Source organism: Engystomops pustulosus, chromosome 11 (genome assembly GCF_040894005.1).
Source record: "Engystomops pustulosus chromosome 11, aEngPut4.maternal, whole genome shotgun sequence".
NCBI classification, from domain to species: Eukaryota; Metazoa; Chordata; class Amphibia; order Anura; family Leptodactylidae; genus Engystomops; species Engystomops pustulosus.
In genome coordinates, this window is record NC_092421.1 from 33819271 (window position 1) to 33845045 (window position 25775).

Consider the following 25775-nt stretch of genomic DNA (forward strand, 5'->3'; position numbering starts at 1 on the left):
AATCGATTCCAATGAATTGGAATTCGTTCTGAATTTCAGAAAAACTTTGATTCGTCAGGATTTCGAAGTTTACAATGATTCGTGGGAACAAAGTTTTTATTTTTCCCCCTTTATTAGCTAAATGGGCGTGAGCAGAACGTGTTACATGGGGCAGAGAATTCTGGGTAGGAGAAAAGAACACCCTCGATCACATGTGCAGACATGAAAGCCAGGCTTTATTGATGTCACAGCCCTATAAAAACAGGCAGCTGTCTGTAGCGTCTATCTCATTGTGCTCAGAAGCTGCTGGAATGATTTTTTACTCAAAGACCAGGGTGTCAGTTCTTGTGGTTCAGTATACCCCCCATTTCAAGTGCTTTTTTGTTGATAAAGTAGATATCAAGGAATCTGTATCAAATCCACATAGTTGCTGCTGTAATTTTTTCTCCAAGTCCAAGGTGTTAGTTCTTGTGGTTCTGAAAACCCCCCATTTCAAGTGAGTTTTTGTTGATAAAGTAAATATAAAGAAATCAGTGTCTAATCAACATAGTTTATTAACCAATATGTCAGATAGAGAGGTGGAAGGTGAAGCAGGCACAGGTCACAGCACAGTAAGGGGACGTCGCGGCAGAGGTGAGGCCACAACTGCCGTGTCATCTAGTGTGTTGATTAACAACCCAAAGGTTCTGGATTGGTTGACTAGGTCATCCACTTCCTCCCAAATGACATCTGACAACCCCAGCCGAGAGTCCGTGGGTTCGTCAGATACAACCCTTAGTTGGCACGGCCCAGGTCCTCACCAGTCCTCAACCAGTCTCTGTTCTGTTCATTTCCCTCAGCCAGAGATCTACTAGGTGGTCTGGGCTCAGCGCCCCTATACAGCAAGGATGAATTCATTGAGGACATTGAGACCATTGAGGAGAATAGCAGTGACAGCGAAACACAAATCGATGATGTAGCCGATCGCACTTGGGAGTCGGGTGAAGCCAGGGCTTCATCATCATCGGAATAAGAGTTTGTCAGCTTGCACGTCAGGCAGCGGAGCAGGCAGCAGGTCCCTACTGTGGCCGTGAGTTAGCAGGGTGGCAGCAGTGCAAGGACAGGTGGCAAACGGCCGCGGGGTGCAAACTCTGCTTCGCAAGTCCAAGTAAGCAGTGGCACAGGGGCTCAGCGTGGCAGCAGCATTACTAGTCACTCAGTGAAGAGTGTTGGCAGTAAAATCACCCCCTCAGCGATGTGGCAGTTTTTTATGACACCAGAGGAGCTGAGCGTGTGTATATGTAGAATCTGCGGACAGAAAGTGAAGCGTGGCCATAGAGCTAACGTTGGCACCACGGCCCTGCGTCAACACATGCAGCGTCACCATCCAATGGGAGTAACGTGTCTCAGATCTGTTGGTCCATCCTGCCGCAACAGCAACAGCACCTAGTGGCACTCATGCAATTTCAGCCAGTCAAGGTTCCAGCACTTCTGCCGAAGGGAGCTGTTTGTCTTTGACTTCATCTCCCGGTCCAGATGCTCCTGCTCCTGGCTATGCATGGCGCCAGCAGTCGTTGCACGAGGCGATTACAAACAACTGTATGCATCCAGCCATCTAAGGTGCAGAAACTGACCGTACTCCTGTCCAAGTTGTTGGTACTGCAGTCCCTCCCTTTCCAAGTCGTAGACTCTGCACCCTTCAGAGAACTAATGCCTTATTCCCAACCAAGGTGGAGAGTTTGTCACGGTTCGAGAGTCTCTTTGGGAAGAGTCTGTGGACCCTCTGGACCACCACGGGGGATGGTATGGGACCCGCAGTGGCAGCCAAGGTAATAAATGCAGGAAACAGTCACAACCTGAGATGACAGCAGGAACGCAGATGAGCACTGGTATTGCTGAAATGGAGTGAAGACACCGCTGGGCTGGGACCTTGGAAGGCACGGCAGAAGCACAGGAAGGCAGGAGGTCACCACTGGGCTGGAACCCTGTACGTTACAGCAGGAGCACAGTTATACGGGAACGGACCACAGGATAAGGACCACAGGATAGGGACCACAGGATACGGACCACCGGACACGGACCACCGGACACGGACAACAGGATATGGACCACCAGACATGGACCACAAGATACGGACCACCAGACACAGACCACATGATAAGACACAGACCACATGATAAGGACCACCGGACATGGACCACAGGATACAGACCACCGGACATGGACCACAGGATACGGACCTCGGGATACACACAGGAACGGGACCTCGGTATACACATAGGAACGGGACCTCGGGATACACACAGGAGGCTTTTACTTCAGTTGGGAAGACTTGAAGATCTGGCAGGGAATGAAGGGAACCGCCGGACTATATAGGAAACCCGTAAGTGACCAGCACCAATGGAAAGGACGCTGGCCCTTTAAGTTCTGAGGAGTCACCGTGCGCGTGCCCTAGGAGCAGGAACGCGCGGCCTGGAAGGCAGGGGATGTGCAGCCTGCACGCCGAAGACCAGGAGCCAGGAAAGGTAAGTCCAGGGATGGGGTAGAGACACCGCCATGGAGGGGAGCGCGGGTGTGCCCGCGATCCGCGACCAGGATTGCAGGGACACCTGTGACAGAGTTCCAAGCTGAAATCTCTTTTCCAAAAAGTCAGTATTAGCCCTTCACAAATATGTAGAACAGAAGGTGGGCCAGTCCTTGAACTTATCTGTTTCTTCAAAGGTGCATGGCAGCGTGGATGTTATATGTTAGACCACCTGTATGAACAGAGAAAAGCCATTAATGATTTTTTGATGATGCAAGCGGACAGGAGTACTCCCCTGTGTATCTTTGATGTCAGCCCCTGTAGCTCATGCGTGACACCTGCCGTTTGCTCAGGCCCTTTGAAGAGGCCATGTTATTTGTCAGTCGCCAGGACTCCGGGATGAATTACATCATTCCACTTCTTCATGTCCTGGAACAGATGCTGCAAAGTCTGTCAGTTCAGGGCCCTGGAGAAGTGGTGACTATATCTCATGGTCACACGAGTCCAGTGGGGGCTGAACCGGAGGATGAGAAGGACATTGGAGCACAAGCAGTGTCTGGTGAAATCAGTGGTTTTTCCACTCAGGTGACAAGAGAGGAGGAGCAGGAGCATCCGGAGGAGGTAGAAGACGAGGCAGATGACCCAGAAGCACCGTGGCACTATACAGTGGAAATGGAGGCCAGGAGTCCCTCAGAGTCAATTGCGCAGATGACCCGCAGAATGCTGCTTTGCCCAACTAGTGACAGCCTAATAGTCAACATCCGGCATAGGGATGACTTTTGGCTCTCCACCCTCTAGGACCCTCGCTACCTGTCCAAAATGAGTGCCTTTTTTCCAGCTGCAGAGAGTGAGCAACAAGTGGCACACTATAGAGAAATACTGTGCAGACAGTTGTCCGCTCTCTATGTGCGCCATTGTCCATCCTCTGTCTGGTCACGTACTTCTGCCCCGGCTGCTGATGGGGGGGGGGGTAGTTGCAGTAGCAGCTCCATCAGCAGCAGTTTAAGTCTGGAGTCCTTAATGAGCAACTTCCTTCACCCGCCTAGTGAGGAGGGTGTCCACCACCAGCAGCAGCAGGACATGGAGCAGACCCTGCAGCAGCAGGTGGTGGCCTACTTGGACAGCACTGTACCACCCCAGGTAGAGGATACCCTGGAATACTGGGCAGCCAAACTTTATGCGTGGCCGCAGTAGAGAAGCTGTCCTGCCCGGGCAGTAGTTTGGCATCAGAGCGGGTGTTTAGTGCAGTGGGGGCCAGCGTTACCTCAAGGAGAACCCGCTTGTCCACCAGTAATGTGGAGAGACTGACTTTGTCAAGATGAATCAGACATGGATCAGCCAGGATTTCAACACACCAATGCCTTATGCATCAGATTAGATCAGCCATGATGCCTCCCGCAAACGTTGAGAAATTAGTCTGGATTTTAACTACCTGCCTCAGCTACTATTCTGATGCTTCCACCCGCCTGATACCACACATCTGCTACCAGTTGCTCCATATGTCTCCTACCATCTATAGCAGGGACTGGAATTGTCACCAACCTTCACACTCTATCATTGTGCGACTCTGTGGCCTACCATGCTGCCGCCAGCTCCCCACTTTCAAAGAACGGCGGCTGCCATTTGCGTGTCATACTAAAACACAGCATTGTTTTAAGACCAAACCACGCTCCCTATGCATATTTGAGCATGGCACAACGTTCTACAACACCTTACAGGCTCTCTGCAGCCAGGAAATACCTGTTTTTAACGTGATTCGACAGGATTCGATTCAGGTCAAATCAAATTTTTTCGAAAAATCCGTCGAACCTGGTCTTATCGAAATTTCCCATCTCTAGTGAACAGCCGGGCTAATTTAGAAGTCTGGCTTTACTCACTTTTTACTACAATTCTGATCTAAATCGCCTGTTATGAGGGAACTAGATTCAAGTATAAAAAATATCCAGGCACACAAAGTTTAAGTTCAAGTTAATAAACAAAGTTTTATTGAGGTAATCCAAACTATTACGTCTTGGCTAAAATAAGCCTTTGTCAAATACGTCTACTGCTGTAAGAAGAAAGTAAGAAAGAAGTCCAGTATTTATGTGTCTGTAGCACTGCGTGGTATTGCACGTCTGTGCTTGTGGATGGCGCTCTCAACTAGATTCAGGGAGGAAAAACAAGACAGTGACCTTTAAACTCCAGCCCCACAAATGCCCTACCTGTTTTCCTCAGCATATCCCAGGTTATACAGAACAATCACGAAGACAAAACCCAAAGTGTGGACACCAAACAGGACAAACAAACAACAAATAAGAGAGATAATATGTAATATGATTTAAATAATTTAGGATTCCTTGTTCTGTTCCACAGGACTGGCACATAGCAAATGTGGTATTAATATACAAATAGGATCAAAAAGGGATCCTGGAAACTACAGACCTGTGAGTCTAACTTCTGTTGTGGGGAAAATATTATAGGGTTTTGTTAGAGATGCTATCCTGGGTATCTCACTATACAAAACCTTATAATCCAACATCAGCATGGGTTTATGAGGGATCGGTGCTGTCAGACTAAGCGGATTGGCTTCTATGAGGAGTTAAGTTCCAGACTAGAGGGAGGCTGTGCATGTTGTACATCTGGATTTTTCTAAGGCATTTGAAACAGTGCCACATAAAAGGTTGGTACATAAAATGTGACTGCTGTTTGCTCTTACAGCAGTGGACTACGGAACTCTCTGCCGCAGAGGTTGTTATGGGGGACTCCATTTACACGCTCTAGAGAGGCCTCGATACCTTTCTGGAAAGCAAAAATTCTTAAAGGATGGACTTGAGTCTTTTTCCAGCCTTACATACTATGATACTATGAAACCTTTCTATTTTAGGTCAATTATGATTGCCAAAATTATTAATATTGGCCAAATGTCTGATTAATTAGAGAGAGAATTTTTATAGGGGTTTGCCCATTCCCTAAGAATGTGTTTGTACCATTGCCCTGACATTGCAAGACTTGGGTTACACATTTTGGATATCATTTTCACAAGCTTCTCATTGGTAGAAATTTGGGCCCAATCCTCCTTTCAGAGCTGGTGTAATTGGGCCATACAGATACAGTGCTTCCAAACTGGCATAGATACACTGAAATAATTTTAATTTCTTGTACAAAGCAAGAAATTGCTAAATTATTTTGACTACACCACCACCGCCAGGTGGGTGTTGAGGGGCGTAAATAGGGAATGGCAGCTCGCACACTAGCCATAGCCTACAAATTTCTGATTCGAAAATTTGCAGGCTTTTCCCGCAATTCCACAACAGGCAGAGCCCCGATTCAAATGAACGAGATTCTCCTCTTTCAGAGGAGCGATTCCAGGCACCAGGCATCCAGAATTATAGCCCTCTGAAGTGTGGACCCCCTTAGCAAGCAGGCAGAATAAAGGAGAAGAGTGAACAGAGGATATTCTCACAGCTCACAGATAAAGTAAATATTCACTTTATCTGTAGCTAAATTCGGGAAAGGGATAACATTAACTAATGTTTATATTGACCCACTCCTAACCAGAACAACCAGAGAGCACATTTGCTCTCTTATTATCATATATTAAGTGATTTATTTATGGAGGGAGGGATGGAGAGAGAGGATGAACATTGGATCCTCTTTACCTAACGTGGCTTAATAAAACACACTAAAAACACACACATATTCCTGAATAAAGTTTTTACTACACACAATCCCTCCATTATATACACCTACGTTATAGGTGTATATGTTCAAAACGGGCAGGGGATGGGAGGAGGTGCTGTGTTTGGGAGGGGGGGCCCACTCAAAAGTTTGCTATGGGGCACACTCATTCCTACTTATGCCATTGAATGGTAGTATATAAAATGTTTATTTTTTTCTGTATTAACTGCTTTATAATATAACTTTTCTGTCAGTCTATAAATAATGATTCTACATATTTTATGATATTTTAAAGCTATTTACTATCATGTAAGAAATCTGTAAATGTGATTACACAGATTTTCATTTGAATTGCCATTTCATTTTTACTTCTCATCCCAATACTGTTTTATAGAATGTAGAAGAAATTAACATAGACTTTTATAGTTTACCAAATTTTATTGCACAAGTGTTGTGTGTAGAGTTTTATCACACTAGTGTACTTCTATCAAAGGTGTCAAATCAGTAAGAAAACAGAAATAGCTGCAGGAGTTTTAATTTAGTCTTTCATGTGGAACTGCATTTTAAAGGCAGCTCAAAATGTTCTGTATTGCAGACGATTTGGCGATGAAAGAATGGATTGACTGTTGCAGAACTCACAATAAATGTCTGTAGCAGTTCTGAATTCCAACAACAAGCAGACTGGCACAAAAAGTGATTTATAAAACATTTACAAACAGTTGTTCAGCAACTCTATTTTGCATGTGTGGCCATATTTTAAGGGGTGGTCCACTTTAAGCACATACCAGCAAATAATTCATATTGTTTGTATGATGAAAAGTTATAACATTTTCGAATATACTTTCTTCAATTCTTCCAGGATTATCCACATCTCTGCTTGCTGTCTTCTTGCTGTCATGCAACAGGAAGCTTCACAGTTTACTTTTTGTAGATAAACGCCGGTCGATGATCATGTGATATAACACATGTGCACAGCTCGTTGTATCATACAGTGTAATCGAAGCTGTGTAGCAACACATGACCGTGGACCTGTGGACTATTGACAAGCAGTCAACAATGAGGCCATGAAGACGTGATACAGAAAGTATATTGGAAAATTAAATAACTTTTCGTTACACAAACAATATCAATTGTGTGCTGTAATGTGCTTAAAGTGGACAACCCCTTTAATGATCACCTGCCAATACTGTTTACGTTCTATTGCACTGTGCACTGAGTAGTTTAGAAATTATTTCTTGTCAGTTATACCAGTCCAAGCCAAAGCTAGGATAAGGAGTAGGTAGCAAGAGGCAACTGCCTGGGATGTCACCTCAATACAGGTGGGGAATGGGGAAAATAATTTTTGCAGGACTATCTTATGAGTGCTTCCTTACTCTTTCGCTTGGAAGTGAGTAGTAAAGTATGGAGAGAAGCAATGATTAATCTACATAATGCTGAATAAGACTGACGTAACTCCCTGGGGGTAATTTACCATTGGGTTTTTGTCCATGATTGGCGTTGTTTTGGTGCAGTTGTGCTACAATTGCTGTTTTGCAACTTTCATTTGCTCCAAAAGAAAATAGGACACTGCAAAGTCACAAATTCATTATTTGTAAAAACTAATTTTGACAATACGACTAAATTCATAATCTTTACTATTTGGCACAAATTTGCAAGTTTCTGCGCATAGTTACGCCAGTCCCCATCCTAGTGTATGTTGCATCTTTTTATGGGTTTTTGCGCAAATAATGCAAGGAGCAGAAGTAGATTTATCAAGGGCCAAAGCCACTTTCATGAATCTGACTGCAGCAAAACTCCAAAGACAAATGCTTGTGCACCGGCGTATGATATGCCCGCCACTGCATATTCGCAGCAGGATACAGCAAGAGGCTTCTGCCTCTTGATGTATTGGGCAGTCGCCGGGGGCAGAGAGTGCTCCGGCGCGGGGACAGTAACGCCATGAAGGTGGTGGATTGGGGCAAGTTGAGGCTCCCCGCCCCTGGATGCCATCATATTAGGTTAAATAAGGATTGCTGTATCTGTCCTTCATAAATCCTTTCCGTTTAATGCATTTAGGATTATGGTTGAATTTCATTGCTTTTTCTCATGTACCTAAATACAAGACCACAATAGCATCACTCTACATAGAGATGCATTTTGGGTTCAGCTTTATCCAAGGTTGTAGATAAAAGAACTTAAAGCACTCCAGAGGAATACAAGTGATGCTATACTAGGTTATAGTGCTGCTTAGTTACAGAACAGCTTGAACAAAGTTCCATGTTGGAACAGAAACATTGGACTGATATGGCACAATGAGGGTTGTATGGAGTAGAATAGGAAAGCAAGTGACTACAGTTAGACAAGACATCTGTGAGTCACTAGATTTTTTGCACTCTTCTAACTACACAGTGTAGACCAGTGACCAGTAGACCGCCAGTGTAGACCAGTAATCCAAGCATTATATAGTAATCATAAAGAGATACAGTTTGGTAATGTGCAAATACCTTGTCAAGTCCCACAGTATTAGGTGGATATTTTACTTTTTACACGCAAACCACTGTAATGCACTATGGAACATCCATGGTGTGTCTGCAGTATACTCAGGGATGAATCTAAACCCCTTCACCCCATCCAGAATCAATATATAATATCAATTTTAGTTGCCAGGTCCTGATTTATAGCAGGTAACTGCACCCCTTATGCTAACTACACCTCCCATCTTGCTGCAGTTGGTGCTGCCTGAGGCAAGAGGTTCAACTCGCTTCAGGGATGGAGCACCTCTACCTATATTTATACAATGTCTCATGCTCCAGGGACTTCTTGTACATCCATGTGTGTTTTTACATGAAGAAAATTCCACACAAATTAAACAACTCACCTGGAGGACTATTTTCACGGAGGCGCACACTGACGCTTTGTGCACTAAAAAGAGGTCTGTTGTCATTGGCATCTAGTATTGTTAGAGTAAGTGCAGCTGTGCTGTTCAATTTGCCAATATCCTCAGCCACCAAAGTAAGATTTAGGATTGGGACATAGTACGCTTCTCTATCAATAATTCTTCCCGACCTCACAGCAACAATACCTAGAAGGAAATATATCTATGTATAGTCATCCACCAATTGGATGCACATTTTATTAAACTATTTAGTTCATAGTTATCATTTTATTATTTAAAAATTCTTTATTGGTGGGTAGTTGAGCCAAACCCAGACCAAACATGAACTTCTGACTGATGTTTAGGGGTTTGGCCTGAACCCACAATGTTTGGTATGGACCAGAGCTTTGCGGTTCAGGTCCATTCAACACTAGTTATGTGTACTTTATTATCATTGAATTGCATATATTATGCTAAAGAAATACTGCTTTGTGTTTTAATCTAAACAGGACACAACAGCTTGCAAAATACACATGAAAACACATGTTGGCTGCAGAAGAGGATCTGTTAAAATATATTAATACCAATTATGAAAAATTTTATGCAGTTAAAAAAAACATACAGTTAAAGAAAATATTTATAAAGTTGTATGAAAAGAAAACCAATCTCTGTTTTTAATTTTTTTTTTTCAGATCTGATGAGCAACCTTTTACAATATACCATGCATATTGTTCTGTGATATTTTGAATGCATTTTGGTGACTATTTGAAATTATGGTATGAGCCTAACTAAAGTGTTTTAAAGGAACAGTAGAAATGATAACAGAGTTGGTCTTACCTGTGCTGTTGTTCATGGTTAACAAATCCATTTGAAGCCCCAAAAGCCGATAGGACACAACGGCGTTGGGTCCTAAGTCATTATCTAAAGCTAAAATAGGCCCATTGAGGACACTGATGGTAGTTCCTAGATAAAATATGACAGTCAAAATCGCAAATTTTTATTTTCTAGCAAGTTTATTACAACAAGCAACACATTACGACCAGCCTAACAACATATCACATGACCAGTGACAAACATTAACTATGAATGCGGATTACATGATGAGACCCAGTGACATGTTTTAGCAATGACTCAGGCTGTTGAAGCCCTAGCAGACTGATTCAACCCTCATTGTCCTAAAATCCTGTTGGAAAAACTAAGTGATTCCTAAATGGAGAATTTACATTTTATTATCAATCATTACATGGTAGAATTCTTTAGGATGGTTGTACCTCCTTAAGTCTTCAAGTTCTCTCCTTCGAGATCTTAATAAACAGAGCAATTTCTGATTCCTCGGGAGTGTAAAAGGTCAGTAGGCAAAAATCATTGTGCCAGAATCTTATACCATCTAGGTTTATCTGATTTATACTACCTGCTGGTGAATTCTCCATGATTTCGGCTTGATATGATCCTTGAGAAAACACCGGCTGGTTATCATTCTCATCCGATATTGTGACAATCAACAAGTCAAAATCCTGTATGTAGAAAGATTTACATCTTATTGGTTTACAACCCAACAAAAAGTCAATTTTTGTTTTTCCTTTAGGATGGTTCAATAAATAAAGGGCTTTGCTTCTGTATTTATAAATGTAGTACCCTTTGTTACTTACCAGTTAATGTTGTACATATATAAATACTTCTGTTTAGCATTGTAGCTTTGGGGTTGTGGGAAGTCAAACTTACTTATTTTAATGAATACCGGTATGTTTAAGTACAGGAGAGCCTCAACCTATGTCCTGGAAAACCCCTTAAAATTCTTGAAATTACTATGTGTACATTAGGGCACATATATATTCTGAGAAACTATGTCTAAAGAATGCATCGCACACATATAATAATTTGGTTGCAACAGTTTTTTTATGCATAGAAACAAACTCTCTTCAAAGTCAAGCCATGCATGAAGAATAAAATTAGCTTACCCTTCTTGAGTTACGGATATTTTCTGGATTGTCCTTTACAGTTATGGTTAATCGATATTCTGAAACTCTCTCTCTATCAACAGGTCGATTTACATAAACAATTCCAGACTGAAAAATATCATTGAAAATTCCTAAGTATTGTATTACTATACCATAAAAAAAATAATCTGAGCAGAATAATCTTCAGTTCCATCAGTGGCTGAAGTCCTATCCCACCAGAAGTGATTGTGCCACATATATTGTACACATAATGGCTGGGCAAATCACTGGCATATGTGGGAACGTACTGACATTGCAACATTCTATACATTGGTCCTATGGGAACAGAAGTTTTAAATACTGGAGAGATATTGTTGGAATAAGAAGGGGTTCTGAAGAGGTAAGTATAGTTTATTTTTCACTGATACCATTTTATGCCTTTAACCCCTTAACGACTTGGCCTTTTTTAGTTTTTTCACTTCCATTTTTCACTCACCAACTTCAAAAATCTATAACTTTTTTATTTTTCCACATAAAGAGCTGTGTTATGGCTTATTTTTTGCATAACAAATTGCACTTCATAGTGACGGTATTTAATATTCTATTGCATGTACTGGGAAGCGGGAAAAAAATTCCAAATGCAGTGAAAATGGTGAAAAACCACATTTGTGACGTTTTCTTGTGGGCTTGGATTTTACAGCTTTCACTCTGCGTCCCAAATGACATATCTGCTTTATTCTTTGGGTAGGTATGATCACGTGGATACCAAATTTGTATAGGTTTTATAATGTTTTCATACATTTAAAAAAATTAAAACTTCCTGTACAAAATATTTTTTTTTTATTTTGCCATCTTCTGGGGCCAATAACTTTTTCATACTTTGGTGTACGGAGCTTTGGATAGTGTCATTTTTTGCGAATTTTGATTTCGTTTTCATTACTATAATTTTTGGGACTGTGCGAACTTTTGATCACTTTTTATTAATTTTTTTATATTTTTCAAAATGGCAAAAAAATGCCATTTTCGACTTTGGACGCTATTTTCCGTTACGGGGTTAAACATAGTGAAAAAACATTATCATATTTTGATAGATCGGGCATTTTCGGATGCGGCGATACCTAATGTGTTTATGATTTTTACTGTTTATTTATTTTTATATCAGTTCTAGGGAAAGGGGGGTGATTTGAATTTTTAGGTTTTTTTATTATAATTTTTTTTTTAAAACTTTTTTTTTATTTTTACTTTTACTATTTTTCAGAATCCCTAGGGTACTCTAACCCTAGGTAGTCTGATCGATCCTATCATATACTGCCATACTACAGTATGGCAGTATATGTGGATTTTACTAACCATGCATTACAATGTGCAATTAGCACATTGTAATGCATGGGTTAAAACGAAGTAGCCTCGGGTATTCGGAACACCCGAGGTTACCATGGCGACGGATCGCCGCTCTCCGTGACGTCATTGGGGAGCAGCGATCCACGACAAGATGGCGCCGCCATCTCTGCGAAGCCGGCGGCAATGCTGCTAGCACCGATCGCGGGTGTTACCGGTAAGCCTTTGCTGCAATATGCAGCAAAGACTTACTGGCTATGGAGAGGGCTCGGCCCGCGAGCCCTCTCCATGCACCGGGACCCGGCGCGCGTCGGGAAGGGGTTAATGGCTTTTACAATGGCCAGAACTATTTATAAAATTGCAACTATTCCATTCAATAATAATAAAAACGATGAGAAAACAAATTTTACTGAATCTTTTACTCAAAACTATATACACTGCTCAAAAAAAATAAAACAACACAATATAACTTTCACATGCTGTTGTGCAAATGGAATAGGTGGAAATTATTGGCAATTAGCAAGACCCGCTCAATAAAGGAATGGCTCTGCAGGTCGGGATCACAGACCACTTCTCAGTACCAATGCTTTCTGGCTGTTTTTTTGGTCAATTTTGAATGTTGATGGTGCTTTCATACTTGTGGTATTGTTTTATCTGCAGATTATCCCTAGCTGGGTTCTGTTTGAACATCTATACTATCTAGTTGCTTGTTACCTTGTCTGTGGTGAGAGATTCTGAAGTTTTTCTGTTCTCAGGTATGCACTCACCACTTTCCTCTCTGTTCCCTTTTGTCTGTGTTTATGTAATTGCAAGTGCCTTGTGGTCTTGCTCTGGTTGTTACATGATAATCCTGTCCGACCTATTGCCCTCCTTCCTGTATTCAGTCTCAGTTGTGAGTGTGTGTGCATTGTGTGAGTGTGTGTGCATTGTGTGAGATTGCTAGTTCTCCAAGTTTTACTTGCAGCAATCTTTTCGCTAGGGAGGGGGCACATTTAGTACACCAGACCCTAGTATTCTGTAGTTCTTTCCCCTAATTTCTGGATAGAACTTCGTGTTCAGAGAGAGAGAGAGAGAAGTTGTCGGGTTTGGAGCTAGTCCAGGGAAGCTGACCATCAACCGCAGGCAGGGACTAGCTCAGTCATAGGGTAAGGGTTGCTTTTGCCTTTCCTGTTTCCCCAGTTCTTGCTGCTCTCTCTACATGGTTTCCTGCATCTGTGTAAACCATGACATCTGGTTGTAGTGTGGGTATAGGTTTTGACCAAGCAACTCCTTGGTAAGACCCCAGTACAAAAAAATATTGTAAAAAATCATCAATATTGTTAAGAGCAAAAATATTAACTTACATTTTCATTGATTGAAAATACATTATCTGCATTCCCTGCAGTTATATTAAAAGTCAGAAGTGCATTACGTCCAATATCAGCATCACTGGCAAGAATTCTTGTGATAGGTGTAGATACCACTGTGTTCTCACTAATTGTTATATTAAGTGGAAGGTTCAGGAGCACTGGGTCATTGTCATTAATATCTAATACACGGATTTCAACAACAGCCTAAATAAGTAGAAAATATGAGATTATTAGCTCGTTCATATACGAATGCACAATAAATATGGTAGAAATGAACTAGAAACACTCTTTGCAACCATGGGAACAATTTTCATTATTTGAAACCAAGCAAATATTTTTGATGAGGTTTTTTTTCTGTACCAGTAACGTAATATAATTTTTTTGCATTTTAATCAATACATGTATTATTGGAAATACATTCTATTGATAAATACTTGACTTGGAATAAGTTAACAATAACTATGCTTACATACATTAAAAGTATACTATACTATGGCTGCAGCAAAATTTCCTTAAAGGGGCTGTCAGGGCTTCAAAAAAAAAATACTTAAAGCTTAAGGAGCCAGAAAAACATTAAAATATTCTACTCACCTCCGCTGGTTCTCTTGTTTGCCCATGGTGTCTCCTGTCACTGCCAACCACCAGAAGAGGTGATTATAAGATTTTTATTGTTTTTCTAGCCCCAAACATTATATAAAATTTTTTTAAAAACCTGGACGACCCCTTTAACATTTCAATGAATTATTTCCTTCTCCATTATGTGTGCATTCAAAAAATCTTATGGGAGAGCAGCTTACTCAAGCAAACTGTAAAAACAACCAATTGTTTTTAACTAAGAGAGTTACAGAGTAAATCTTACACTTAAATAGGTCTAAAAACTTTTAGATAAGTTTGGTCAATCTTATACGAGTACAAATAACTCCTTATAAAAATTCTGTGTAAACAAATAACAGAATTCATAGAAAAATAAGTAAATCCAGTGAAAGTAGAAGTTACTTAACCGTAGCACTGAAGGGAGGATTGCCTCTGTCTTTTGCCATTATTGTAATGTTATAGGAGGCAATGTTCTCTCGATCCAGTTCATAATCTTTTCTAACTCTCAAATCCCCCTCCACCGATGAAATGACAAACTCCCCTTTTTAAGAGAAAAAAACAACATTTTATTGGATTTCATAATCATTTTGCTTAAAAATTCCAAAACTGGTCATACTGATCTCTTCTTCTGGTTGCATATGTATTATATGTTAAATAATGGCTGCAGAAGAGGTCTGTATAATCTGAAAATTAGTTCTCCAACATATGATTTTAAAAAACATCATTTCAATGAACCATTGGATCCATGTATGTAAATCCCATGTGTGCAGCGCGGCCACAGGATTCCAAAGATTGTTTTTTCCCTACCAACATAATGGATTATTCTTTACTGGCACTTGTCCCAAGGATCAAAGCCAGCAGCAGCCGCACAGGTTTGATTTGATTCGACCGTAGCCATTCTGCGCTGAGCATAATAGCGTCAGGTGAGAGCACCTCCAGCACCTTGTAGCAATGCTCACATTAGGGCTGTGAGATTGACCTTTAAAAGTAGGTATCTCTGGCCCTCTTTCACCTCAATCCGGATATGAAACTAATTCTCCTCTTTAAGAGGAATTGTTTTTCTAGACTATTTAAGTTGCTTAAACATGAAGGTAATGATGAGGCATTACAGGATTATAGAGAGAAAAATAGATTCTCTAAAAAAAAAAATATAGAGATAGAAAGATACCATGGAAAGAAAGTAAAAATAATCCCAAAATTATTTTTCAAGTATATAAATGGCAAGAAACTAAATAGAGAGTATGGGTCCTCTGAGGAATAACCTGGGGGTCATGGTGGAAGGGAAAGGGCCAATCTATTGAATGTCACCTTCTCAACTGTCTTCACCCAGGAGAATCTTATGGGAAACAAGATGAGGGATAATGTAAATTCTCCATTAAATTACAACTGCGTAACACAGGTAGAGGTACGGCGCTGCTTCAACTCTGCTGAAATAGACAAATCACCATGCCCAGATGATATACACCCCCGGGTACTGCATGAATTATGTAACTTGAAAATGAGGGGCCCAATGGGGTCCCACGTACCTCCATTGGACCCCTCGTTGCTCCATCAGGCTAATGGAGCAGACTGCCACACATGACTGTTGTACCCTATGAATCTCTATGGAGCTGATGGAAATTGCAGAGCCACACGCTCCAAGATCTCCGTCAGCTTCACAGAGATTAATGGACCAGAATGGTCATGTGCAACCATCTGCTGTTTTAGTCTGACGGAGCAACAAGGGGTCCGACAGGGGTCCGTGGGAACTCTTCAGACCCCTCGTTTTCGTGATCTGTGGGTGTCTCACCACTGAGACCCCCACTGATTGCACGTTAGGCCCTTTCCTGTGGATAGGACCTAACTTTTGTTTGTTGGAGAACCCCTTTAATCTTATTGCTTGGACTTGATAGACGTGCATCATTTTCCAACCTTACATAATATGATACTAAGATACATCGCTTACCAAGAAGATCACCCCCAACAATGCTGTACTCTACTTGACCATTAAGACCTGAATCTTTATCTTCAGCTTTAAATGTTGAAACTCTTGGACCCGGCTGTCCCTCTGTTATGTCGAAAGGTCCCTCATAGGACCTTGGAAATGTTGGCCAATTGTCATTTATGTCATTTACATTGACTAAAACCTGTGGAAACAATTATGAAGACCAGGAATTAAATGTGTTACATCAACTATTATTGTTTGATAATAGTCCAAGATAACTTTATATTTTAGTTATAAAACGACAGTTACTTATGTCGTTTAGGAAAAAAGGTGTTTCTTAGTAACCAATGGTCCTAACCCATCAATAGTTTTTTTTTTTCTTACAAATGAAAGTAGGGCCTTTTTAAAGTGCAACATTGTGACAGTGAAAAACATGGGGTATGCAGGACCACCAGCTTCTGTACAATATATCATCATTTACACCAGTAAATTTCATTTTGAACAAAAATCTTGCACAGATTTATTCTGCTTGTTTTTATTCTGCTTTAATTTGTGACTGTAGTTGGATAGATAGTTAGATAGATAGATAGATAGATAGATAGATATGAGATAGATAGATAGATATGAGATAGATAGATAGATAGATAGATAAATAGATAGATCAAATCAAAGTGCCAGTATCAAATCGGTACCCCGACATAGGTAGTCTGCATTATGTAAGCAATCTGAGCTGAGCTGAAGCAGGACACGCTTTTACGTACCGTGGTGGTAGATGTCAGACGACGTGCCAAAATGGGACATCTATCTGTGGCAGTTACAATCAGAGTATATCTTCCAAGGCACACTTCATAATCCAGCTCCTTAACTGCTCGTATCAGACCCTAAAAAAGTTATATAATATACAATGAGGGAACATTTTCATGAGAGACATTGTTAAAGGTATATGATGTTTGATAAATATATGGGAGAAAGACACAGAGAGATAGGAGAGACATGAACAGAGAGATTTGATAGACACAGAGAGATAGGAGAGAGACACAAACAGTGAGATGGAAGAGAGACAAACAGAGATGAGAGAGAGACACAGAGAGATGGGAGACACAGAGATGATAAAGAGAGAGACAGAGGTGGGAGAGAGACACACAAACAGAGAGATGGAAGAGACACATACAGCTAGAGGGGAGAGATACACAAACAGAGAGATGGGAGAGACAAACAGAGAAATGGGAGAGACACACAGAGAGAGATGGTAAAGAGATGCAGACCTCTTACAGCAGATCAATGCTAAAACCTATTATTACAAAACTGCTAAACACTCATCTCTGATGCAGCATCCTAGCATGTGTCTGTGTCTGCCCTACTCTACTCTCTCTTCCATAGACATATAAAACTCAGTGGGGCAGATTTACTTACCCAGCCCATTCGCGATCCAGCGGCGCGTTCTCTGTGGTGGATTCGGGTCTTCCGGCAATTCACTAAGGCAGTTACTCCGACGTCCACCAGATGTCGCTGCTGCGCTGAAGAGCATCAGAACGCACTGGAGTAACCGAGCCGGGCTGATGTGAGCAGCATAACCATCGCCCAGAAATTGAATGAGCCTACACTGGATTGTAATTGCTCCTGCCACTTAACCATTAATTTATTAAATACAAAATGTTTTTGCTTTTTAAATGACAGCGGAAGCCAATACAGGAAGTAGCGTGCAAAATAAACCACATACTACTACTACTATCTCTTTATACTCGCTAAAATCAGCTTACATGATACACTTGTCATTAGTCTAAAATACAGTAAACATTCATTAGTTTATAGATCAATTTTTTTTTTTTACCATAAAAACTCAACTTGTTTTACTCACAACAACAAGCTTCTTATTAAAAGAGAGTCTATCAGCTGGAAAATCAATCCATACATTAAATCTCTAGAATGTAGGGAATGGTATAAGCTTTCCAGAAAATTCAATTCTAAATCCATTTTTATGCAAATTAGGTTCAGCAGTTGCATGACCGTACCTGCGGGTACTCCTGTTTTACTCTACTTATAGCTATTATTACTACGCAGCACAACCCCTTTACACAATGATACATATCAGGTGTAAAAAGAAGTAGTCTAATACCGCAGCAGATGTAGCTCAACCATCAATGAACCAATTTACATTTAGAAAAGTTTTTGTCTGCATTGTTTGATGCTCAGACTGATTTTTTAGGCATCCGTTTAAGAATATGCCCCTTTTTTAAAGACCACACCCTCTTTGTAGACAAGTGGGAAACTGCTGAAAAATAGTCTCAAACCCACAATAATTGTGGTGCATGGCATTTCAGGTATAAATTACTTCAGAAAACTAGTGCAGACAGATTGTTACATCTCCCCCATGTTTTAGTGTCCCATATAGCCCTGGATGCTGAGGACAGCTTTATATAAAAACGTACACAATTGTACTAAATTTGCTGAGCCATGCTGAGCTAACATGCAAGAACTGGGGGCAATTCACCTCAGCATCCATATACACTCACCGGCCACTTTATTAGGTACACCTGTCCAACTGCTCGTTAACACTTAATTTCTAATCAGCCAATCACATGGCGGCAACTCAGTGCATTTAGGCATGTAGACATGGTCAAGACAATCTCCTGCAGTTCAAACCGAGCATCAGTATGGGGAAGAAAGGTGATTTGAGTGCCTTTGAACGTGGCATGGTTGTTGGTGCCAGAAGGGCTGGTCTGAGTATTTCAGAAACTGCTGATCTACTGGGATTTTCACGCACAACCATCTCTAGGGTTTACAGAGAATGGTCCAAAAAAGAAAAAAACATCCAGTGAGCGGCAGTTCTGTGGGCCGAAATGCCTTGTTGATGCCAGAGGTCAGAGGAGAATGGGCAGACTGGTTTGAGCTGATAGAAAGGCAACAGTGACTCAAATCGACACCCATTACAACCAAGGTAGGCAGAAGAGCACTGTACGTCGAACTTTGAGGCAGATGGGCTACAGCAGCAGAAGACCACACCGGGTGCCATTCCTTTCAGCTAAAAACAGCAAACTGAGGCTACAATTTGCACAAGCTCATCGAAATTGGACAGTAGAAGATTGGAAAAACGTTGCCTGGTCTTATGAGTCTCGATTTCTGCTGCGACATTCGGATAGTAGGGTCAGAATTTGGCGTCAACAACATGAAAGCATGGATCCATCCTGCCTTGTATAAACGGTTCAGGCTGGTGGTGGTGGTGTTATGGTGTGGGGAATATTTTCTTGGCACTCTTTGGGCCCCTTGGTACCAATTGAGCATCGTTGCAACTCCACAGCCTACCTGAGTATTGTTGCTGACCATGTCCATCCCTTTATGACTACAATGTACCCAACATCTGATGGCTACTTTCAGCAGGATAATGCGCCATGTCATAAAGCTGGAATCATCTCATACTGGTTTCTTGAACATGACAATGAGGTCACTGTACTCAAATGGCCTCCACAGTCACCAGATCTCAATCCAATAGAGCATCTTTGGGATGTGGTGGAACGGGAGATTCGCATCATGGATGTGCAGCCGACAAATCTGCGGCAACTGTGTGATGCCATCATGTCAATATGGACCAAAATCTCTGAGGAATGCTTCCAGCACCTTGTTGAATCTATGCCACGAAGAATTGAGGCAGTTCTGAAGCAAAAAAGGGGGTCCAACCTGTTACTATCATGGTGTACCTAATAAAGTGGCCGGTGAGTGTAGGGCTCTTTGTGACATTTAACTAATAGTCCATAGGGAACTATTGGAGGTTTACTATTCCAAGTCTCCATGACTGGTTTCCTTTAAAGCATGTTATGTCATTTTACATTTCTGACTTCTCATATCTTACCGTAGAATTAATTATACTAAATGTGCCCTGAAGGTTTCCGCTTATTATGGAGTAGGTAACTGTTCCATTAAGACCCTCATCGTAATCCACGGCTGTAGTTGTGATTATGACAGAGTTAAGAGTCATAGGACCTTCATTCAATGTTATTTCATAAAGCGGTCTATCAAACAATGGGGCATTGTCATTTTCATCCAATATAGTCACGTAAACTGCTGTTGTTGCCTATAAAGAGAAGAGCAGACTCTGTAAATGGTTTCTTTCTGAATATACATTCTATTTATTATAACAAAAACATTGTTGTTTTATAAATAAAAACATAGTACAATACTGCATACTCTTCTCTGATAATCTGCTTCTTCATTATCTTGTTTAGCAAGCAAACTTAGCAGAATTAAGTATTCCTCATATATGAATATAATTTTTCCTTACAGTAGATAGGGTCCTGGAAAGATACAGGTCCATCAAGTTCAACCAAAATTCTTCATTGTGATGCCTATGTTAGGGGTAAAAAAAAACCTTGCCAACTCCAATCAATATTCCATCTCTAGATTATGAATCCACCCAGACTAGTCTTGTGGAAATTACCCCAACATGTTGTGACAGAGAGTTCCATAGCCTCACTGGTCTTATAGTAAAGAACCCCTATCTGTATTAATTGTAACACTGTCAGATTCCCTAACCAATGTCCTGCCTGCAATGTGCCAAGTGTTCTCATTTTTAACCTCTTAAGCAGTGACTTAGCGCTCAGCGTCCGATATATCAAGATCTGAGCTGAACCGGCATCGGGAAACACGGGGTGCCGGCTGTGACTGATAGCCGGCACCCCAGTGTAACACCCGCGATCGGAGTTGTCTCCGATCGCGGGTGCTTAACCCGTTAAATGCCGCGGTCAGCGCGACCACGGCATCTAACATGCAGCTGGGGGTTCTTTCCCCCACGATCGCCCCCCCCCGAACCGTTTTCGGGGGGCGCCGATCGTTGCTATAGTTACCTGCAAGAACTGCCAGTAAGATGGCGTCTGTGACGTCATCTTACTGGCACAGTGCCAGCCTATGCAAGTGCATAGGCTGACACTGCTAATATCCTGCAATACATGAGTATTGCAGAATATTATCATGAACAAGCAATCAGATGATTACTTGTTCATGTCCCATGGTATAAAAGTGAAAAAGTAAAAAAAAAAAAAGTTATTCAATAAAAAAATAAAGTAATAAATCACTAAAAATGCCCAAAAGCCCCAAAACATATAAAGAGACATATAACTCAAAAAAAAGTCTAAATCATAACACAAACCCCACATATATAGTATCACCGCGTCCGTAACAACCCGTAGAATAAAAGTAAATCATTATTGAACCCCCACGATAAACGCCATAAAAAAAACTGTTATAAACCCTCCAAAAATTATGATTTTTACCTTTTCAATCCCACAAAAAATGCTATAAAATGTGATCAAAAAACCATATGTACTCTGACATGATACTGGTGCAAAGTACAACATGTCCCGCAAAAAACAAGCCATCAACCAGCTCCGTAGCCAAAAAAGTAACAATGTTATGCCACTTGGAAGACGGCAATACATAAATGATAGATTTTTCCCCACATTAGGGTTTTGTTTGACAAATTTAGTAAAACGTAAGAAAATATATTCATGTCTGGTGTCCCCGTAATCGTATCAACCCATAGAATAAAGATAACAGGATTATTAGGATATACGGTGAACACCAAAAAAAAAAAAGAAGTAAAAAATCCAGTACAGAATTGATGCTTTTCTACTCATGTCCTCAAAAAAAGTTCCTAAATTTTCAACAATAGGTGATACAAACCCAAAAATGGTAACACTGGAAAAAGCATCTCATCCCGCAAAAAAAATGGCATCACATGGCCCCAATAACGAAAAAGCGAAAATTTTATAGCCTTCAAAAGGGGCCAATGAGGAAACTAAAATCCTGGCAGCTGCAGGGTGCTCCTTCCCTTCTGCGCCTCGCTGTGCCCCCATAACACAAGTCACAGCCACATGTGGGGGGTCTTTGTACTCAGGAGAAATTGCAGAACAAATTGTATGGTGGGTTTTCTCTTTTTATCTTTTGGAAATGTGTAAATTTTAGGGCTAAATGAACGTATAAGGGAACAATATGACCATTCTAAATTCAAAATTCAATTACTATGAAGATCTCAAGGGGTTAACAATCTTTGTAAATGCTGTTTCTGATAGCTTGAGGGGTGCAGATTTGAAAATGGGTTGGTTATATAGGGGGTTTTGATGCTAAATATGTAAAATTTCATTCAAAACTGTATTTATCCCCAAAATAGTCAATTCTGAAAATCCGGAAAAGCGATATTCTATTTGCAAGCCGCGTGACATCAAAATATAATTATCCAAACATTTCAGAAATTATGAAAATGTAAAGTAGACACATGGGAAATGTTATTCAGCAAGTTATTTAGGTGGTAAATCGATCTGCCTGAAAACGCAATGATTTTGAATTTCGAAAATGGCAAATTTTTCCAAAAATTTATCATATTTTCTTTTTTTTTTGTAAATAAACGCAAAACTTATCTGCCAAAATTTACCACTAAAATGAAGTACAACATGTGGGGAAAAACAATCTCAGAATCGCTTTGATAAGCAACAGTGTTCAAAAGTTATAACCGTATAAAGAGACGCAAGTCAGAATCCAAAAAATCGGGCTGAGCCTTAAGCTACAAAATGGCTGCGTCCTTAAGGGGTTAAAATAGCAAGGTTGTTGGAGAGATGACAAACTGGACCAGTATAAAAGATCAGAGGTTTTTTTTGTAATTTAAATCAAAGCTTCGTCTGGATATTTGTAGCATGCCTGGTGTTGAAGAGAGTCAGAGACAGAGGAGAGGATGATGCTGGTAGTAGTAGCAAAGTCTGTAGGTTTTTAGGTTCCTCTCTACTGTGTGTAAAGGTCTGGGATGAGGGGATACAACGAGCTGCAGGATGTGAGTGGTGCTGTAACCTGTGGGATGGCTGGGCCTTGTGGTGCACCGTAGTCAGTATGTGTATGTGGTATAGTTTCAAAGTAACCCTCTGCCTACCAATTACAATGGCACAATGAATACATAACACAGTTCATGTAAGAACATGTTACCTCCCGAAACATATAAAATACCACTTGAATTGCAGGAATTGCACTCTACATATTGTTTGGGTACAGCTGACACTGTGGGGGTCATTTACTAAGGGCCAGATTCGCGTTTTCCCGACGTGTTACCCGAATATTTCCGATTTGCGGCTATTGTACCTGAATTGCCCCAGGATTTTGGCGCACGCGATCGGATTGTGGCGCATCGGCACCGGTATGCACGCGACGGAAATCGGGGGGCGTGGCCGAGCGAAAACCCAACGGATTCGGAAAAACCACCGCATTTAAAAAAAAAATTGTGTTGCGAAAATTTCACTCACCTTCATCCAGGATAGGCCGGTGTATTTCGAGGCATTCCAGCGGACTTCAGCGCAACAGCGCCACCTGGTGGACGGAGGAGGAACTACCATCATAAATCCCGGTCGGACCCGAATCCAGCGCAGAGAACGCGCCGCTGGATCGCGAATGGGCCGGGTAAGTAAATCTGCCCCTGTATGTTCATGTAATGTATAGTACATCACTCTGCTTTAAGGCACATATTCTTTCTAAGGAACATCATCAAACCATATTAGAGGGTAGGATTAAAAAAAGAATACAGTTATTAAAACTTTTGCAATTGACTGTTATTTAGAACAATGTTCTCCTCTAATATGTGTCATGAGACAAAACAACTACATTCTGTTTTGGGAGGGGTGTTTTTCTGTTGTCTCACCCTACATTATGCCCTTTGTATGAAATTCCAAGAGTTGTTATGGAAAGGAAGGGACAGATACAATATGCCTAGCTATGGACATTGTCCATATCTGTGAAGTTTGTGGTGGTACTACATTTCAGGGTTTAACTACTTCATGACTGAATGACTCAACGTGCCTTTTTATTCTAAATACTTTGCATTTGCTTACTGACATTGGATACAGCAGCTTTGCTTGCTTCTACCAGCATATCTAAATATTTTTGCACTATTTCTTGTTCTTATGGTTCATATGAGTAGAACCAGTAACATGTACATGGTGGCTGACGTTATGGAAAACCAACAAATGCGCCTGTTCTTCAATGTTTCTGTAGGTATCAGAGTTGAATAGGTGTGATGGAAACTGCATGTCACAATAAGCTATTCTGTTTCTGATATGCCTGAAGACATATGCCTTGTTAAGGTACTGAATTCTAAATATAAATAAATGTATTAAGTGTAGGGAATGTACCCTTCTTACCCATCACAACATTTGAGTTATACCCTCCTTTCTGGCTCTTATCTTTGTCACAAGACCATCAATGTCACTTTCCACCTGACACTGTAGAAGAGATTTAATGGGGGACAATAATAAAAGCCTTGTCCCTCCAGAGGCCGGCTGCACTGTACAATTGTACGCCAGGCCTTGTCCCTCTACAGACCGGCTGCACTGTACAATTGTACGCCAGGCCTTGTCCCTCCACAGACCAGCTGCACTGTACAATTGTACGCCAGGCCTTGTCCCTCCACAGACCGGCTCCTCTGTACAATTGTACGCCAGGCCTAGTCCCTCTACAGACAGGCTGCACTGTACCATTGTACGCCAGGCCTTGTCCCTCCACAGACCGGCTGCACTGTACAATTGTACGCCAGGCCTTGTCCCTCCACAGACCGGCTGCACTGTACAATTGTACGCCAGGCCTTGTCCCTCCACAGACCGGCTCCTCTGTACAATTGTACGCCAGGCCTTGTCCCTCCACAGACCGGCTGCACTGTACAATTGTACGCCAGGCCTTGTCCCTCCACAGACTGGCTGCACTGTACAATTGTACGCCAGGCCTTGTCCCTCCACAGACTGGCTGCACTGTACAATTGTACGCCAGGCCTTGTCCCCCCACAGACCGGCTGCACTGTACAATTGTACGCCAGGCCTTGTCCCCCCACAGACCGGCTGCACTGTACAATTGTACGCCAGGCCTTGTCCCTCCACAGACTGGCTGCACTGTATAATTGTACGCCAGGCCTTGTCCCTCCACAGATCGGCTGCACTGTACAATTGTACGCCAGGCCTTGTCCCTCTACAGACCGGCTGCACTGTACAATTGTACGCCAGGCCTTGTCCCTCTACAGACCGGCTGCACTGTACCATTGTACGCCAGGCCTTGTCCCTCCACAGACTGGCTGCACTGTACCATTGTACGCCAGGCCTTGTCCCTCCACAGACCGGCTGCACTGTACAATTGTACGCCAGGCCTTGTCCCTCCACAGACCGGCTGCACTGTACCATTGTACGCCAGGCCATGTCCCTCTACAGACCAGCTGCACTGTACCATTGTACGCCAGGCCTAGTCCCTCTACAGACTGGCTGCACTGTACCATTGTACGCCAGGCCTTGTCCCTCCACAGACCGGCTCCTCTGTACCATTGTACGCCAGGCCTTGTCCCTGTACAGACCAGCTGCACTGTACCATTGTACGCCAGGCCTAGTCCCTCTACAGACTGGCTGCACTGTACCATTGTACGCCAGGCCTTGTCCCTCCACAGACCGGCTCCTCTGTACAATTGTACGCCAGGCCTTGTCCCTGTACAGACCGGCTGCACTGTACCATTGTACGCCAGGCCTTGTCCCTCCACAGACTGGCTGCACTGTACAATTGTACGCCAGGCCTTGTCCCCCCACAGACTGGCTGCACTGTACAATTGTACGCCATGCCTTGTCCCTCCAGAGGCTGG

The 25775-nt window shown here is 41.9% G+C and overlaps 1 protein-coding gene across 5 annotated transcripts in view; it reads right to left on the bottom strand.

Moving 5' to 3' along the window:
* The window catches only part of CDH23 (cadherin related 23), a 708444-nt gene that overhangs the window by 55385 nt on the left and 627284 nt on the right, over positions 1-25775 (bottom strand). For 3 of the 5 annotated variants that reach the window (XM_072131217.1, XM_072131214.1, XM_072131213.1), the window contains exons 37-45: positions 19983-20204; positions 16897-17016; positions 16157-16337; positions 14619-14752; positions 13612-13821; positions 10952-11059; positions 10405-10507; positions 9831-9956; positions 8997-9200 (exon numbers count right to left, since the gene is read on the bottom strand). In XM_072131217.1, coding sequence (XP_071987318.1) covers positions 8997-9200; positions 9831-9956; positions 10405-10507; positions 10952-11059; positions 13612-13821; positions 14619-14752; positions 16157-16337; positions 16897-17016; positions 19983-20204 — 1408 coding nt within the window. Of the gene's footprint in view, positions 1-8996; positions 9201-9830; positions 9957-10404; positions 10508-10951; positions 11060-13611; positions 13822-14618; positions 14753-16156; positions 16338-16896; positions 17017-17548; positions 17647-19982; positions 20205-25775 lie in introns of those variants that run through there. The other 2 variants (XM_072131216.1, XM_072131215.1) reach the window with 2 other exon arrangements.